At 41.1% G+C, this 14681-nt stretch overlaps 1 protein-coding gene across 1 annotated transcript in view; it reads right to left on the bottom strand.

Moving 5' to 3' along the window:
- Nucleotides 1–14681, bottom strand: part of LRRC69 (leucine rich repeat containing 69) — a 114224-nt gene that overhangs the window by 41870 nt on the left and 57673 nt on the right. The window contains 2 exon segments of the mRNA XM_053713176.1: nt 3935–4036; nt 5374–5541. Coding sequence (XP_053569151.1) covers nt 3935–4036; nt 5374–5541 — 270 coding nt within the window.

Genomic DNA, 14681 nt, shown 5'->3' with positions numbered 1-14681 from the left:
CAAAATGCTTGCTACTTGCTACTCGTATCTTCCGGGGCATGAGCTGGAAGACTGCTTTCAACACAAGATCAGGGCATTAAGAATACCTTGTAATGCCTTTTGGGTTGTGCAATGCCCCCTGCTGTCTTCCAAGCATTTATGTATTCTATGACTTAATCGCACTGTCATCGTCTATTTGGATAACATCCTCAATATTCTTCTCCACTCTTGAGGAGGCATCATGAGCATGTAAAACAGGTACCTCTTTCACCTCACGAAACAATTCTCTGGTAGCCAAGCTGGAGAAATGCTCCTTATGTAAGTACCTCAGTTGTTTACATATTGCCCAAGTATAGGTGTTACTGTATGTGCTCCTGGGTGCTTATTTGCTGAATGCTGCTTACCTTATCGTTACTGAACTTTGCCCTGTTTCAAGACTACTCTATTGTTTAACCCCTGAACTGCTAATTGCCTTTTGTGTTGCTGATCTCTGCATGTTCCTGACCATTCTACTTGATTACCCCTGAACTGCTAAACTCTGATTACCTTTTTGTTGCTGACTTCTGCTTGTTCCTGACCATTCTACTGGTTTACCACTAAACTGCTGAACTGCTGGATTGCCTTTTCTGTTGCCAAACTCTGCCTGTCTCTGTCCATTCTACTGGTTAACCCCCTGAACTGCTGAATTGCCTTTCTGTTGCCCGAAACTGCTAATTGCCTTTTGTTGCTGAACTCTGCCTGTTCCTGACCATTCTACTGGTTTACCCCTGAACTGCTAAACTGCTGGATTACCTTTTTGTTGCTGACTTCTGCTTGTTCCTGACCATTTCTACTGGTTTACCACTGAACTGCTGAACTGCTGGATTGCCCTTTCTGTTGCCAAACTCTGCCTGTTCTCTGACCATTCTACTGGTTAACCCCTGAACTGCTGAATTGCCTTTCTGTTGCCGAACTGCTAATTGCCTTTTGTTGCTGAACTCTGCCTGGTCCTGACCATTCTACTGGTTTACCCCTGAAACTGCTAAACTGCTGGATTACCTTTTTGTTGCTGACCTCTGCCTGTTCCTGACCATTCTACTGGTTTACCCCTGAAACTGCTAAACTGCTGGATAACCTTTTTGTTGCTGACCTCTGCTGTCCTGACCATTCTACTAGTTTACCCCCTGAACTGCTGAACTGCTGGATTGCCTTTCTGTTGCCGAACTCTCCCTGTCTCTGACCATTCTCTGCCTTACCCTCATTGCCGTTGAAGGACTACCCTGTCTACCTCATTTCGTAAACTCACTTTGTTCTGGGATATTTCCTTATCCTTCCACTTGACGCCGGGATAAGAAGACTACTGGCCAAATTTAGTCTGATAGGGAAATATCCCACGAGCATTACAATTGGTTCCCTCATCATCCCTTACACCTATATCAGTGCCTCAACATTTATATACCCCATATTGGTGCCTCATAATCTTTATACCCATATTGGTGCCTCATAATCCTTATACCCCATATTGGTGCCTTATCATTCTTATACCCATATCAGTGCCTACACATTCATATACCCATTTCTGGTGCCTCATCATGCTTATACCCATATAAGTGTCTCAGCATTCATATACCCCATATTGGTGCCTTATTAGACTTGTTACCCATATAGGTGCCTCATCATTCATATACCCATATTGGTGCCTCATAGTCCTCTATACCATATGAGTGCCTCATCATCCATATACCCATATTGGTGCCTCATCATCCTGTATACCCATATTGGTGCCTCATCATCCTTATACCCATATTGGTGCCTCATCATCCTTATAACCATATCAGTGCCCTCATCATCCTTATACCCATGTTGGTGCCCTCAACATCCTTTATACCCATTTTGGTGCCTCATCATCCTTACACCCATATCAGTGCCTACACATTCATATACCCATATTGGTGCCTCATTCATCCTTATACCCATATCAGTGCCTACACATTCATTATACCCATATTGGTGCCTCATCATCCTTATACCCATATCAGTGCCTCAACAATCATATACCCATATTGGTGCCCTTATCATTCTTGTACCCATATTGGTGCTTCATCATCCTTTATACCAATATCAGTGCCTCATCATCCTTATACCCATGTTGGTGCCTCAACATCCTTATACCCATATTGGTGCCCTTATCATCCTTATACCCCATATCAGTGCCTCAATATTCATATACCCATAATGGTTCCCTCATCATCCTTATACCCATATCAGTGCCTCAACATTCATATACCCATATTGGTGCGTCATCATCCTTATACCCATATTGTTGCCTCATCATCCTTATACCCATATCAGTGCCTCAACATTCATATACCCATATTGGTGCGTCATCGTTCTTGTACCCATATTGGTGCCTCATCATCCTAATACCCATTATTGGTGCCTCATCATCCTTATACCCATATCAGTGTCTCATCATCCTTATATATTGGTGCCTCATTATCCTTCATAACCCATATCAGTGCCTCAACATCCTTATATCCATATTGGTACCTCATCATCCTTATACCCATATCAGTGGCCCTCATCATCCTTATACCATGTCGGTGGCTCATCATCCTTATACATGCTACTGTTACTGCCTGTTAACCTTAATTGCTGGAAACAAGACACATTTTAAAGACAAGATCCAGCTGCTGAACTGAAATACTGGCAGAATAATATTTCATACAAAACAAAACATATCTAGAGTTACAAATACTGCCAAGATCTGAATTAATAGCAATGCAACAAAACTCCACGTTTATAACTGGGTGCCTTCCACAGAGTGCATGACCATGGTGTCTCAGTAAATGTGAAAATGCCATACGGAGAATTAGACAGAAACTGATGTGTTGACTAGCACTGCTGGGACCACACATGAAGATGGACTGACATGCTTAAAGGGACACAAAACACAAAACTTTTTTTTCATGATTCAGATACAGAATACAATTTTAAACAACATTCCAATTTACTTCTATTATCTAATATGCTTCATTCTTTATATATCCTTTGTTGAAGAAATAGCAATGCACATGGGTGAGGCAATCACACAAGGCATCTATGTAAAGTCACCACTCAGCTACTGAGACTATTTAGATATGCTTTTCAACAAACAATATCAAGAGAATTAAGCATAACAGAAGTAAATTGGAAAGTTGTTTAAAATTGCATGTTCTTTCTGAATCATTAAAAAAAATTGGGTTTCATGTACTGTACTTTTAAGGCAAAGCCATAACACATTATATCCAAGTAAGAGGAAGTATAAATAAAGTTTTACATATGATCATACAGAATAACAGATAAACTGTACAGAACAATGCTGTAGGATGGCAAAGATATTGATGCAATTCTAGGATTCTCTATGGCTAAAAGTTCTTACAACATTCACCAAAGCAATACATTGTATAATGTTAAACTGCTACTCTTACATATGTATAGTTTCAAATATATACTTATATTATGTGACTAGCAGATTTAAAGGGATAGTCTGGTCAAAATTCTTCTTTCATGATTCAGACAGAGCAGGCAATTTTAAGCAACTTTCTAATTTACTCCTATTATCATTTTTTTCATTCTCTTGGTATCTTTATTTGAAAAAAAGGAATGTAAGCATAAAGCATGTCTAAATGTAGCCACCAATCAGCAAGCTCTACCCAGGTGCTGAATCAAAAATGGGCCGGCTCCTAAGCTTACATTCAAATAAAGATTACCAAGAGAACAAAGAAAAAATGATAATAGGAGTAAATTAGAATGTTGCTTAAAATTGCCTGCTCTATCTGAATCATGAAAGTTTTGACTAGACTATCCCTTTAAGTGTAATGTTTATTCAATATACAAGGCAAACCCTTTACTACAGTTTTATTTACTGTGTTTAACAGTGTTTAAGTACAAAGCTTAATAAAACACACAAAACAAGTTAATGCTGCATACTTACTGCAGATGGAAAAGCCCTGATTTGATTTCCTGCCACATCAAGGATTTTTAGCTTTTTCAATGTGCAAAGTCCCTTATTAAGACAAGAAAATATGTAAGGGCACTTATTGAATAAAACAAAATATGGAAAACACAATAGGGGCCTATCTATCAAGCTCCCGAATGGAGAGTGAGGCCTTGTGTTTCTGGCGAGAATGCAGACTCGCCAGAAACAGCAGTTATGAAGCAACGGTCTAAAGACCGCGGCTCCATAAACCCTGTCCGCCTGCTCTGATGAGGCGGACAAGAATCGCCACAATTCAACCCGATTGAGTACGATCGGGTTGATTGACACCTCCCTGCTGGCGGCCGATTGGCGGCGAGTCAGCAGGGGGCGGCGTTGCACCAGCAGCTCTTATGAGCTGCTGGTGCAATGCTGAATATGCAGAGCGTATTGCTCTCCGCATTCAGCGATGTCTGTCGGACCTGATCCGCACTGTCGGATCAGGTCCGACTGACATTTGTTAAATAGTCCTCATAGGGCTAGATTACAAGTAAGGGGCAAATGTTTTTGCGCAAGCAATATCGTGTTTTTTTTTCGCAAGCAGTTTTAATTGCTCTGATATTACAAATTGAGCAAAATCCTTACCGTGATCTCAGAGCTGTGGTTAACTGTTTTCCAAAACTAAAAAAGTACAGTAACACTCATATTAACACTATCTAATAAAAACTACTTCAAAAATATTGCACACAAAAGTTATAAGGGCTCAAAGATATGAAAAAGCGCCAAAATACGTTAACATAGAGATACATATAAATACATTTGGTTAAGATGTATTTATATGTATATAGATATGTTTAACTGTAAATATTTCACATTCCAATGTTCTGCACACAGCAGGCTATGTCTATGTATTTTTAAATAGATATTCATTTAAATATATATATATGTATTTATCTATACCTATATCTAATCATCTATTTATATAGTTATAAAGATATATTTGTGCAAAAACATCAGATATATGCTAGGAATATTTAATTATGAATAAATAAAACATACTTCGTTATGTTAAGAACATTGCAATATAAAATATTAATATTTTCATGTCAGTTAGCGCAATTGCGAAAATGCAATCGTGTTTGCGCGAGAGTGGGTGTTAGGTTTTTTACCACTTTTTGTCTCCATTGACTGCTATGGGGGAATGTGAAAAACACAATGGTAATTTTTTGAATTTCTACTTAAAGCACAATTTGGGTTAAAGCTGGAGAAAAAACTGTTTACTTTCAACTTATAATACCAGCACCAACCTGGCTAGTGCAAAAATGAAAATCATAGCTGAGTTTTCGCTATAGTGAAAACACAAAATATCGCTCCACTTGTAAACTAGCCCTTAATTAATTAAATATCCATAATGATAAGCTCTAAACAATGAATTTCTACCTCTGGAAGTTCAGAACAGCTTGTTCCTAGATACCCCGGAGCTCATTTAAATTACTCAGGAAACCCATTTCTTCTGGTAAAGATTCCAAGTGGTTATTTGCTAGATGTAGTTCACCAAGACCTTTCAGACGACATAGCTCTTTTGGAATGGTTTTTAGGTGGTTATGATTGACACCTAAGAATTTCTATGTGCTGTAATCTACATATAATAAAAACAGAAGATGTAATGTGGCTATGGTATTAGCCTGCAGTGCTCTTTCTTATCTAATAAAATTGTAAATCAACATAAAAAACAGATAATTTTCTAAGAGTTATCTCTAGTCCACCAAGAAACCTTTGGTAAGTTTAATTATGTAAGTGCATCAACAACCCACTAGTGGTTTACTATGTTTGAAATGTGCTATACAAAAATAAAAATCATTATTCTTGTACCAAAATATATCTTCAACGTATCTTATCATTGTTGTTTGTCGTTAAGGTTTACAAATAGAATATGATCTAGCCCTCAATTTACACGTTATTGTATAATAGTGGATCCTACTCCATGGGATTATCATGTTCTTTTATTACTATGACCTTGTGGGCAAAGATTCCCAAAGCTATAAGAGCACTTAATTCCTCCCACTTCTCTGGTATTCCAGTCTAACATATAGCCAAGAACATGAAGTAGAAAGGTAGGAAAGAACAAAGCAGGGAAAATGAGGTGCAAACTAGAAATGCCATCAGAATTTTTTTGTAAAAAACAAAAATGGGCGAGTCTCATGGACTCTCACCACCATATCGGGTAAGCATAAATTTTGTTTTCTTTTTGTATTGTGGTGAGAGTCCATGAGCCATTACTTCTGGGAACTATTGCCCACGCTGTAGAGTCAACTAGTAATTGGGCAGGAGAAAACATTTTTAAGGCAGGCACCTAATTACCAGGCACTGCTACCTCTGGTTAATTTCTAAATGTCACCCAATTGTCCCCAAAATCTAGTGTTAGTTCCCATTTTTTTTTTTTAAATGTAGCATTTAGAAGAAAAAAAAAAGACTGCACTAAGCAGTGTTTGGTGGCTAAAGTTGGGGGCTAAAGTTGCAGGCTGTGTGTCTCAAGGCATGAGAACGAGGCTCCCATTGGAGCCTATGGAAGTGCACTCTCATGAGTGCAATGCTGCCGTGCAATACGAATGCGAGGTCGCGTTTGCATTGTACCTAACTTGTAATACCAGCGCACATTTGGGTGTCTTTTTTTTATAACTAATAGGCATTTATTCATCGTGCTCCATAGAAGTCTAAGAGGAGAAGGTGTCAGGGCGGTCACTATAAGTACTGAAGTTAGCGCGCCTGAGTCTTTCACTTTTAACTTTTAACTGGGAATATGCAAGCTAATGTGTCTGTGCCAATTTAATAATAATGGAAAAATAAAATAGTATGCCACTTGTAATCTGTCCCAAAAACAGCATAAAATGCTGTAGTTAGTGTGGCGAGTAAATTAACTGCAGTGTTACTGACTGCTTCTCCAAACGAGTAAACAAAAAAAATTAAGAAAAACAAAGTGCACTATCCCGAGTCAGGAGCGTGAATTTGAAAAAGCCGGTGCATGTTAAAAGTAAAGGAATAACTTTAGTGCGCCAGAAAAATGGACTGCTGCGCTGCTGACCGATATACTAATATTATTATAAAATAACGTTATCCCAAGTCGGGGGGCACGGAAGTGAAATAAAAATGCATAGAGAGGGCCGGTACTTGCGTGCTATGCAATGCGAAAAAATAAAAATACCAGAGGTGACTAAAAATAATTCATTAATATTTAAGTACCAAGTGCACACAAAAAATGACACACAAAGAGAGTCCTAATATGCGCAAAAAACATTCAGCTAGATTACGAGTTTTGAGCGATATAGGGATTTTTAACGACCCGCCACAAAAGCGGCGTTATTTCACCTCCCTATAGCGCTGCTATTACAGGTTTTAAAAAAAAGCAGGTTTGTGCGGGCGATATGGTGGTGTTGAGCTCCATACCGCACCGAAAACAAGCGCTACTTTGAGGTGCTCGTACACGATTTCCCCATAGACACCAATGGAAGACCCGGCAAAAAAAAAGCCTAACACTTGCGAAACGCGGGAAGCAAAAGCGCCGTAACGCAGCCCCATTGATGTCTATGGGGAAAAAGAAAAACATAATTTATGCTTACCTGATAAATTTATTTCTCTTGTAGTGTAGTCAGTCCACGGGTCATCCATTACTTATGGAATATATCTCTTCCTAACAGGAAGCTGCAAGAGGATCACCCAAGCAGAGCTGCTATATAGCTCCTCCCCTCACATGTCATATTCAGTCATTCGACCAAAGCAGACGAGAAAGGAGAAACCATAGGGTGCAGTGGTGACTGGAATTTAATTAAAATTTAGATCTGCCTTAAAGACAGGGCGGGCCGTGGACTGACTACACTACAAGAGAAATAAATTTATCAGGTAAGCATAAATTATGTTTTTCTCTTGTTAAGTGTAGTCAGTCCACGGGTCATCCATTACTTATGGAATACCAATACCAAAGCTAAAGTACACGGATGAAGGGAGGGACAAGGCAGGAACATTAAACAGAAGGAACCACTGCCTGAAGTACCTTTCTCCCAAAAATAGCCTCCAAAGAAGCAAAAGTGTCAAATTTGTAAAATTTTGAAAAGGTGTGAAGCGAAGACCAAGTCGCAGCCTTGCAAATCTGTTCAACAGAGGCCTCATTTTTAAAGGCCCAGGTGGAAGCCACAGCTCTAGTAGAATGAGCTGTAATCCTTTCAGGAGGCTGCTGTCCAGCAGTCTCATAGGCTAAACGTATTTATGCTACGAAGCCAAAAAGAGAGAGAGGTAGCCGAAGCCTTTTGACCTCTTCTCTGTCCAGAGTAAACGACAAACATGGAATAAGTTTGACGGAAAATCTTTAGTTGCCTGCAAATAGAACTCAGGGCACGGACTACGTCCAGATTATGCAAAAGTCGTTCCTTCTTTGAAGAAGGGTTAGGACACAGTGATGGAACAACAATCTCTTGATTGATATTCCTGTTAGTAACTACCTTAGGTAAGAACCCAGGTTTAGTACGCAGAACTACCTTGTCTGAATGAAAAATCAGATAAGGAGAATCACAATGTAAGGCAGATAACTCAGAGACTCTTCGAGCCGAGGAAATAGCCATCAAAAACAAAAACCTTCCAGGATAACAGCTTGATATCAATGGAATGAAGGGGTTCAAATGGAACGCCTTGAAGAACATTAAGAACTAAGTTTAAGCTCCACGGCGGAAGCAACAGTCTTAACACAGGCTTAATCCTAGTTAAAGCCTGACAAAAAGCCTGAACGTCTGGAACTTCAGCCAGACGTTTGTGTAGAAGAATAGACCAGAGCAGAAATCTGTCCCTTTAACGAACTAGCAGATAAGCCCTTTTCTAAACCCTCTTGTAGAAAGGACAATATCCTAGGAATCCTAACCTTACTCCATGAGTAACTCTTGGATTCGCACCAATATAAATATTTACGCCATATCTTATGGTAAATTTTTTCTGGTAACAGGCTTCCTAGCCTGTATTAAGGTATCAATAATGACTCAGAGAAGCCACGCTTTGATAGAATCAAGCGTTCAATCTCCATGCAGTCAGCCTCAGAGAAATTAGATTAGGATGGTTGAAAGGACCCTGAATTAGAAGGTCCTGTCTCAGAGGCAGAGAACACGGTGGACAGGACGACATGTCCACTAGGTCTGCATACCAGGTCCTGCGTGGCCACGAAGGCGCTATCAGAATCACCGAAGCTCTCTCCTGTTTGATCTTGGCAATCAAACGAGGAAGCATCGGGAATGGTGGAAACACATAATAGCCATGTTGAAGACCCCAAGGGGCTGTCCAGAGCATCTATCAGCACCGCTCCCGGGTCCCCTGGACCTGGATCCATAACAAGGAAGCTTGGCGTTCTGACGAGACGCCATGAGATCCAGATCTGGTTTGCCCCAACGATGAATCAGTTTGAGCAAAGACCTCCGGATGAAGTTCCCACTCCCATGGATGAAAAGTCTGGCGACTTAGAAAATCCGCCTCCCGGTTCTCCACGCCTGGGATGTAAATCGCTGACAGGTGGCAAGAGTGAGACTCTGCACCAGCGAATTATCTTTGAGACTTCCAACATTGCTAGGGAACTTCCTGGTTCCCCCTTGATGGTTGATGTAAGCCACAGTCGTGATGTTGTCCGACTGAAATCTGATGAACCTCAGAGTTGATAACTGACGGCCAAGCTAGGAGAGCATTGAATATTGCTCTTAATTCCAGAATATTTATTGGGAGGAGTTTCTCCTCCTGAGTCCAAAATCCCTGAGCTTTCAGGGAGTTCCAGAACTGCCGCCCCAGCCTAGAAGGCTGGCGTCTGTTGTTACAATCGACCAATCCTGGCCTGCGAAAGGTCATCCCCCTTGGACAGATGTGGCCGAGAAAAGCCACATCATAGAAGAGAATCTCTGGTCTCTTGATCCAGATTTAGTAGGGGGGACAAATCTGAGTAATCCCCGTTTCCACTGACTTAGCATGCACAATTGCAGCGGTCTGAGATGCAGGCGCGCAAATGGTACTATGTCCATTGCCGCTACCATTAAGCCGATTACTTCCATGCACTGAGCTACTGACGGGTGTGGAATGGAATGAAGGACACGGCAAGCATTTAGAAGTTTTAATAACCTGGCCTCTGTCAGGTAAATTTTCATCTCTACAGAATCTATAAGAGTCCCTAGAAAGGGAACACTTGTAAGTGGTAATAGAGAACTCTTTTCCACGTTCACCTTCCACCCATGCGACCTCAGAAATGCCAGAACTAACTCTGTATGAGACTTGGCAGTTTGAAAACTTGACGCTTGTATCAGAATGTCGTCTAGGTACGGAGTCACCGCTATGCCTTGCGGTCTTAGTACCGCCAGAAGTGAGCCCAGAACTTTTGTAAAGATTCTTGGAGCCGTAGCTAATCCGAAGGGAAGAGCTACAAACTGGTAATGCCTGTCTAGGAAAGCAAATCTTAGGTACCGATAATGATCCTTGTGAATCGGTATGTGAAGGTAGGCATCCTTTAAGTCCACTGTGGTCATGTACTGACCCTCTTGGATCATGGGAAGGATGGTTCGAATAGTTTCCATTTTGAATGATGGAACTCTTAGAAATTTGTTTAGGATTTTTAAGTCCAAGATTGGTCTGAAGGTTCCCTCTTTCTTGGGAACCACAAATAGATTTCAATAGAATCCCTGCCCGTGTTCCGTCCGCGGAACTGGGTGGATCACCCCCATTAGTAAGAGGTCTTGTACACAGCGTAGAAGACGGCCTCTTTCTTTATTTGGTTTGCTGATAACCTTGAAAGATGAAATCTCCCTCGTGGAGGAGAAGTTTTGAAGTCCAGGAGATATCCCTGAGATATGATCTCCAACGCCCAGGGGATCCTGGACATCTCTTGCCCAAGCCTGGGGCGAAGAGAGAAAGTCTGCCCCCCACTAGATCCGTTTCCGGATAGGGGGCCCTCTCTTCATGCTGTTTGTGGGGGCAGCAGCAGGTTTCTTGGCCTGCTTGCCCTTGTTCCAGGACTGGTTAACTTTCCAGCCCTGCCTGTAACGAGCAACAGCTCCTTCCTGTTTTGGAGCGGAGGAAGTTGATGCTGCTCCTGCCCTTGAAGTTACGAAAGGCACGAAAATTAGACTGTTTGGCCTTTGATTTGGCCCTGTCCTGAGGTAGAGCATGGCCCCTTACCTCCCGTAATGTCAGCTATAATTTCTTTCAAGCCGGGCCCGAATAAGGGTCTGCCCTTTGAAGGAATATTAAGCAATTAGATTTAGAAGTCACGTCAGCTGACCAGGATTTAAGCCATAGCGCTCTGCGCGCTTGGATGGCGAATCCGGAGTTCTTAGCCATAAGTTTGGTTAAATGTACGACGGCATCAGAAACAAATGCGTGTAGCTAGCTTAAGTGCTTTAAGCTTGTTCTTAATTTCATCCAATGGAGCTGTGCGAATGGCCTCTTCCAGAGACTCAAACCAGAATGCCGCCGCAGCAGTGACAGGCGCAATGCATGCAAGGGGCTGTAAGATAAAAACCTTGTTGAACAAACATTTTCTTAAGGTAACCCTCTAATTTCTTATCCATTGGATCTGAAAAGGCACAACTATCCTCCACCGGGATAGTGGTATGCTTAGCTAAAGTAGAAACTGCTCCTCCACCTTAGGGGACCCGTCTGCCATAAGTCTCGTGTGGTGGCGTCTATAGGAAACATTTTCCTAAATATGGGAGGAGGGGAAAAAGGCACACCAGGTCTATCCCACTCCTTGCTAATAATCTCTGTAAGCCTTTTAGGTATAGGAAACACGTCAGTACACACCGGGTACCCCGCATAGTATCTATCCAACCTACATAATTTTTCTGGAATTGCAACCGTTGTTACAATCATTCAGAGCCGCTAATACCTCCCCTAGCAATATGCGGAGGTCTCAAGCTTAAATTTAAAATTAGAAATCTCTGAATCCAGTCTCCCTGGATCAGATCCTGTCACCCACAGAATGAAGCTCTCCGTCTTCACGTTCTGCAAACTGTGACGCAGTATCTGACATGGCTCTCACCTCATCCGCGCCGCTCTGTCCTTAACCCAGAGCTATCGCGCTTGCCTCTTAATTCTGGCAATTTAGATAATACTTCTGTCATAACAGTAGCCATGTCTTGCAAAGTGATTTTGTAAAGGGCCTCCCTGATGTACTTGGCGCCACAAAATCACGCACCTCCTGAGCGGGAGGCGAAGGTACTGACACGTGAGGAGAGTTAGTCGGCATAACTTCCCCCCTCGTTGTCTGGTGTTAATTTCTTTACATGTAAAGATTGACTTTTATTTAAAGTAGCATCAATGCAATTAGTACACAAATTTCTATTGGGCTCCACATTGGCCTTTAAACATTAGTGAACAAAGAGATTCATCTGTGTCAGACATGTTTATAACAGACTAGCAATGAGACTAGCAAGCTTGGAAATACTTTTCTAAATAAATTTACAAGCAATATAAAAAACGCTACTGTGCCTTTAAGAAGCACAAAAAGCTGTCACAGTTGAAATAACAATGAACCAAAATAGTTATAGCAACCAATTTTTCACAGTAAATGTATTAAGTTTAGCAAAGGATGCACCCACCAGCAAATGGATGATTAACCCCTAAATACCCAAAAACGGATAACAATTTAATAATTAACCGTTTTTCTCACAGTCAAAACACACTGTCACAGGTCTGCTGTGACTGATTACCTCCCTCAAAATGAATTTTGAAGACCCCTGAGCTCTCTAGAGACGATCTGGATCATGGAGGATGAAGTAGACAGATTGTGACTGAATTTTTACTGCGCAAAAAAAGCGCTAAAATAGGCCCCCTCCCACTCATATTACAACAGTGGGAAGCTCAGAAAACTGTTTCTATGCAGAAAACAAAGATGGCCATGTGGTAAAAATCATGCCCCCAATAAGTTTTATCACCAAGTACCTCACAAAAAACGATTAACATGCCAGTAAACGTTTTAAACATACATTTGAAAAGTATGAATTGTTATAATAAGCCTGCTACCAGTCGCTTTTACTGCAGTTAAGGCTCATACATTATTTCAGTATTAACAGTATTTTCAGAGTCAATTCCATTCCTTAGAAAAATACATTCAGTGTACACACACTCATCAGCCTAACTACCAGTCGCTATCACTGCATTTAAGGCTGAACTTACTTTACATTGGTATCAGCAGTATTTTCTCAGTCAATTCCATTCCTCAGAAAAATAATTACTGCACATACCTCTTTTGCAGGGGGGGCCCTGCATGCTATTCCCCTTCTCTGAAGTTACCTTACTCCTCAGATGAGAACAGCCAGTGGATCTTAGTTACGTCTGCTAAGATCATAGAAAACGCAGGCAGATTCTTCTTCTAATGCTGTCTGAGAATAAACAGCACACTCCGGTGCCATTTAAAATAACAAACTTTTGATTGTAGAAATAAACTAAGTTAAAAAACACCACAGACCTCTCACAGCGATCTTTACTTAGGCTGCAAGAGAATGACTGAATATGACATGTGAGGGGAGGAGCTATATAGCAGCTCTGCTTGGGTGATCCTCTTGCAGCTTCCTGTTAGGAAGAGATATATTCCATAAGTAATGGATGACCCGTGGACTGACTACACTTAACAAGAGAAATAATGTTTAAACCTAACACCCTAACATAAACCCCAAGTCTAAACACCCCTAATCTGCTGTCCCCTGACATCGCCGCCACCTACATAAAAACTATTAACCCCTAATCTGTTCTCTCCCCTAATCTGTCGCTCACAAACTTACCTGTGAGATAAAACCTAACCTGCCTTACACTAAAACCTAACATTAACAAAAACAAAATAAACACTAAAATTACTAAAAATGAAAATAACTAAATTACATAAAAAAACAAACACTAAAATTACAAAAAATAAGATACAAATTATCAAAAAATAAAAAAGAATTACACCTAATCTAATAGCCCTATCAAAAAAAAAAAAGCCCCCCCCCAAAATAAAAAAAGCCCTAGCCTACCAATAAACTACCAATGGCCCTTAAAAGGCCTTTTGTGGGGCATTGCCCCAAAGAATTCAGCTCTTTTACCTGTAAAATAAATACAAACACCACCCCAACAGTAAAACCCACAACCCCCACAACCAACCCCCCAAATAAAATAACTATCTAAAAAAACTTAAGCTCCCCATTGCCCTGAAAATGGCATTTTTATGGGCATTGCCCTTAAAAGGGCATTTAGCTCTTCTATATGCCTAGACCCTAATCAAAAAATAAAACCCACCCAAAAAACCCTTAAATAAACCTAACACTAACCCCCGACGATCCACTTACAAGTCCCGCTTGAAGGATCCATCCAGCTGGCGAAGTCCTCATTCATACGGCAAGAAGTCTTCATCCAGACGGTCTCTTCCATCTTCATCCAGCCGGCAAAGTCCTCATCCAGGTGGCAAGAAGTCTTCATCCAGACGGCATCTTTTATCTTCATCCGGCGCGGAGCGGGTCCATTCTGAAGACATCCGACGTGCAGCATCCTCTTCATACGGTCTCCGCAGTAAAATGGAACTTCAATGCAAGTGAAGTCATCCAAGATAGCGTCCCTTGCATTCCTATTGGCTGAAAGATTTCAATCAGCCAATAGGATTAGAGCTGCTAAAATCATATTGGCTGTTCCAATCCGCCAATAGGATTGAGCTCTCATCCTATTGGCTGTTCCAATCAGTCAATAGGATGAAAGCTCAATCCTATTGGCTGATTGGAACAGC

The sequence above is a fragment of the Bombina bombina genome, chromosome 5 (genome assembly GCF_027579735.1).
Source record: "Bombina bombina isolate aBomBom1 chromosome 5, aBomBom1.pri, whole genome shotgun sequence".
In the NCBI taxonomy this organism is placed as follows: Eukaryota; Metazoa; Chordata; class Amphibia; order Anura; family Bombinatoridae; genus Bombina; species Bombina bombina.
The sequence above is the reverse complement of the archived record's forward strand: the minus strand, read 5'-3'. Positions and strand labels throughout refer to the sequence as shown.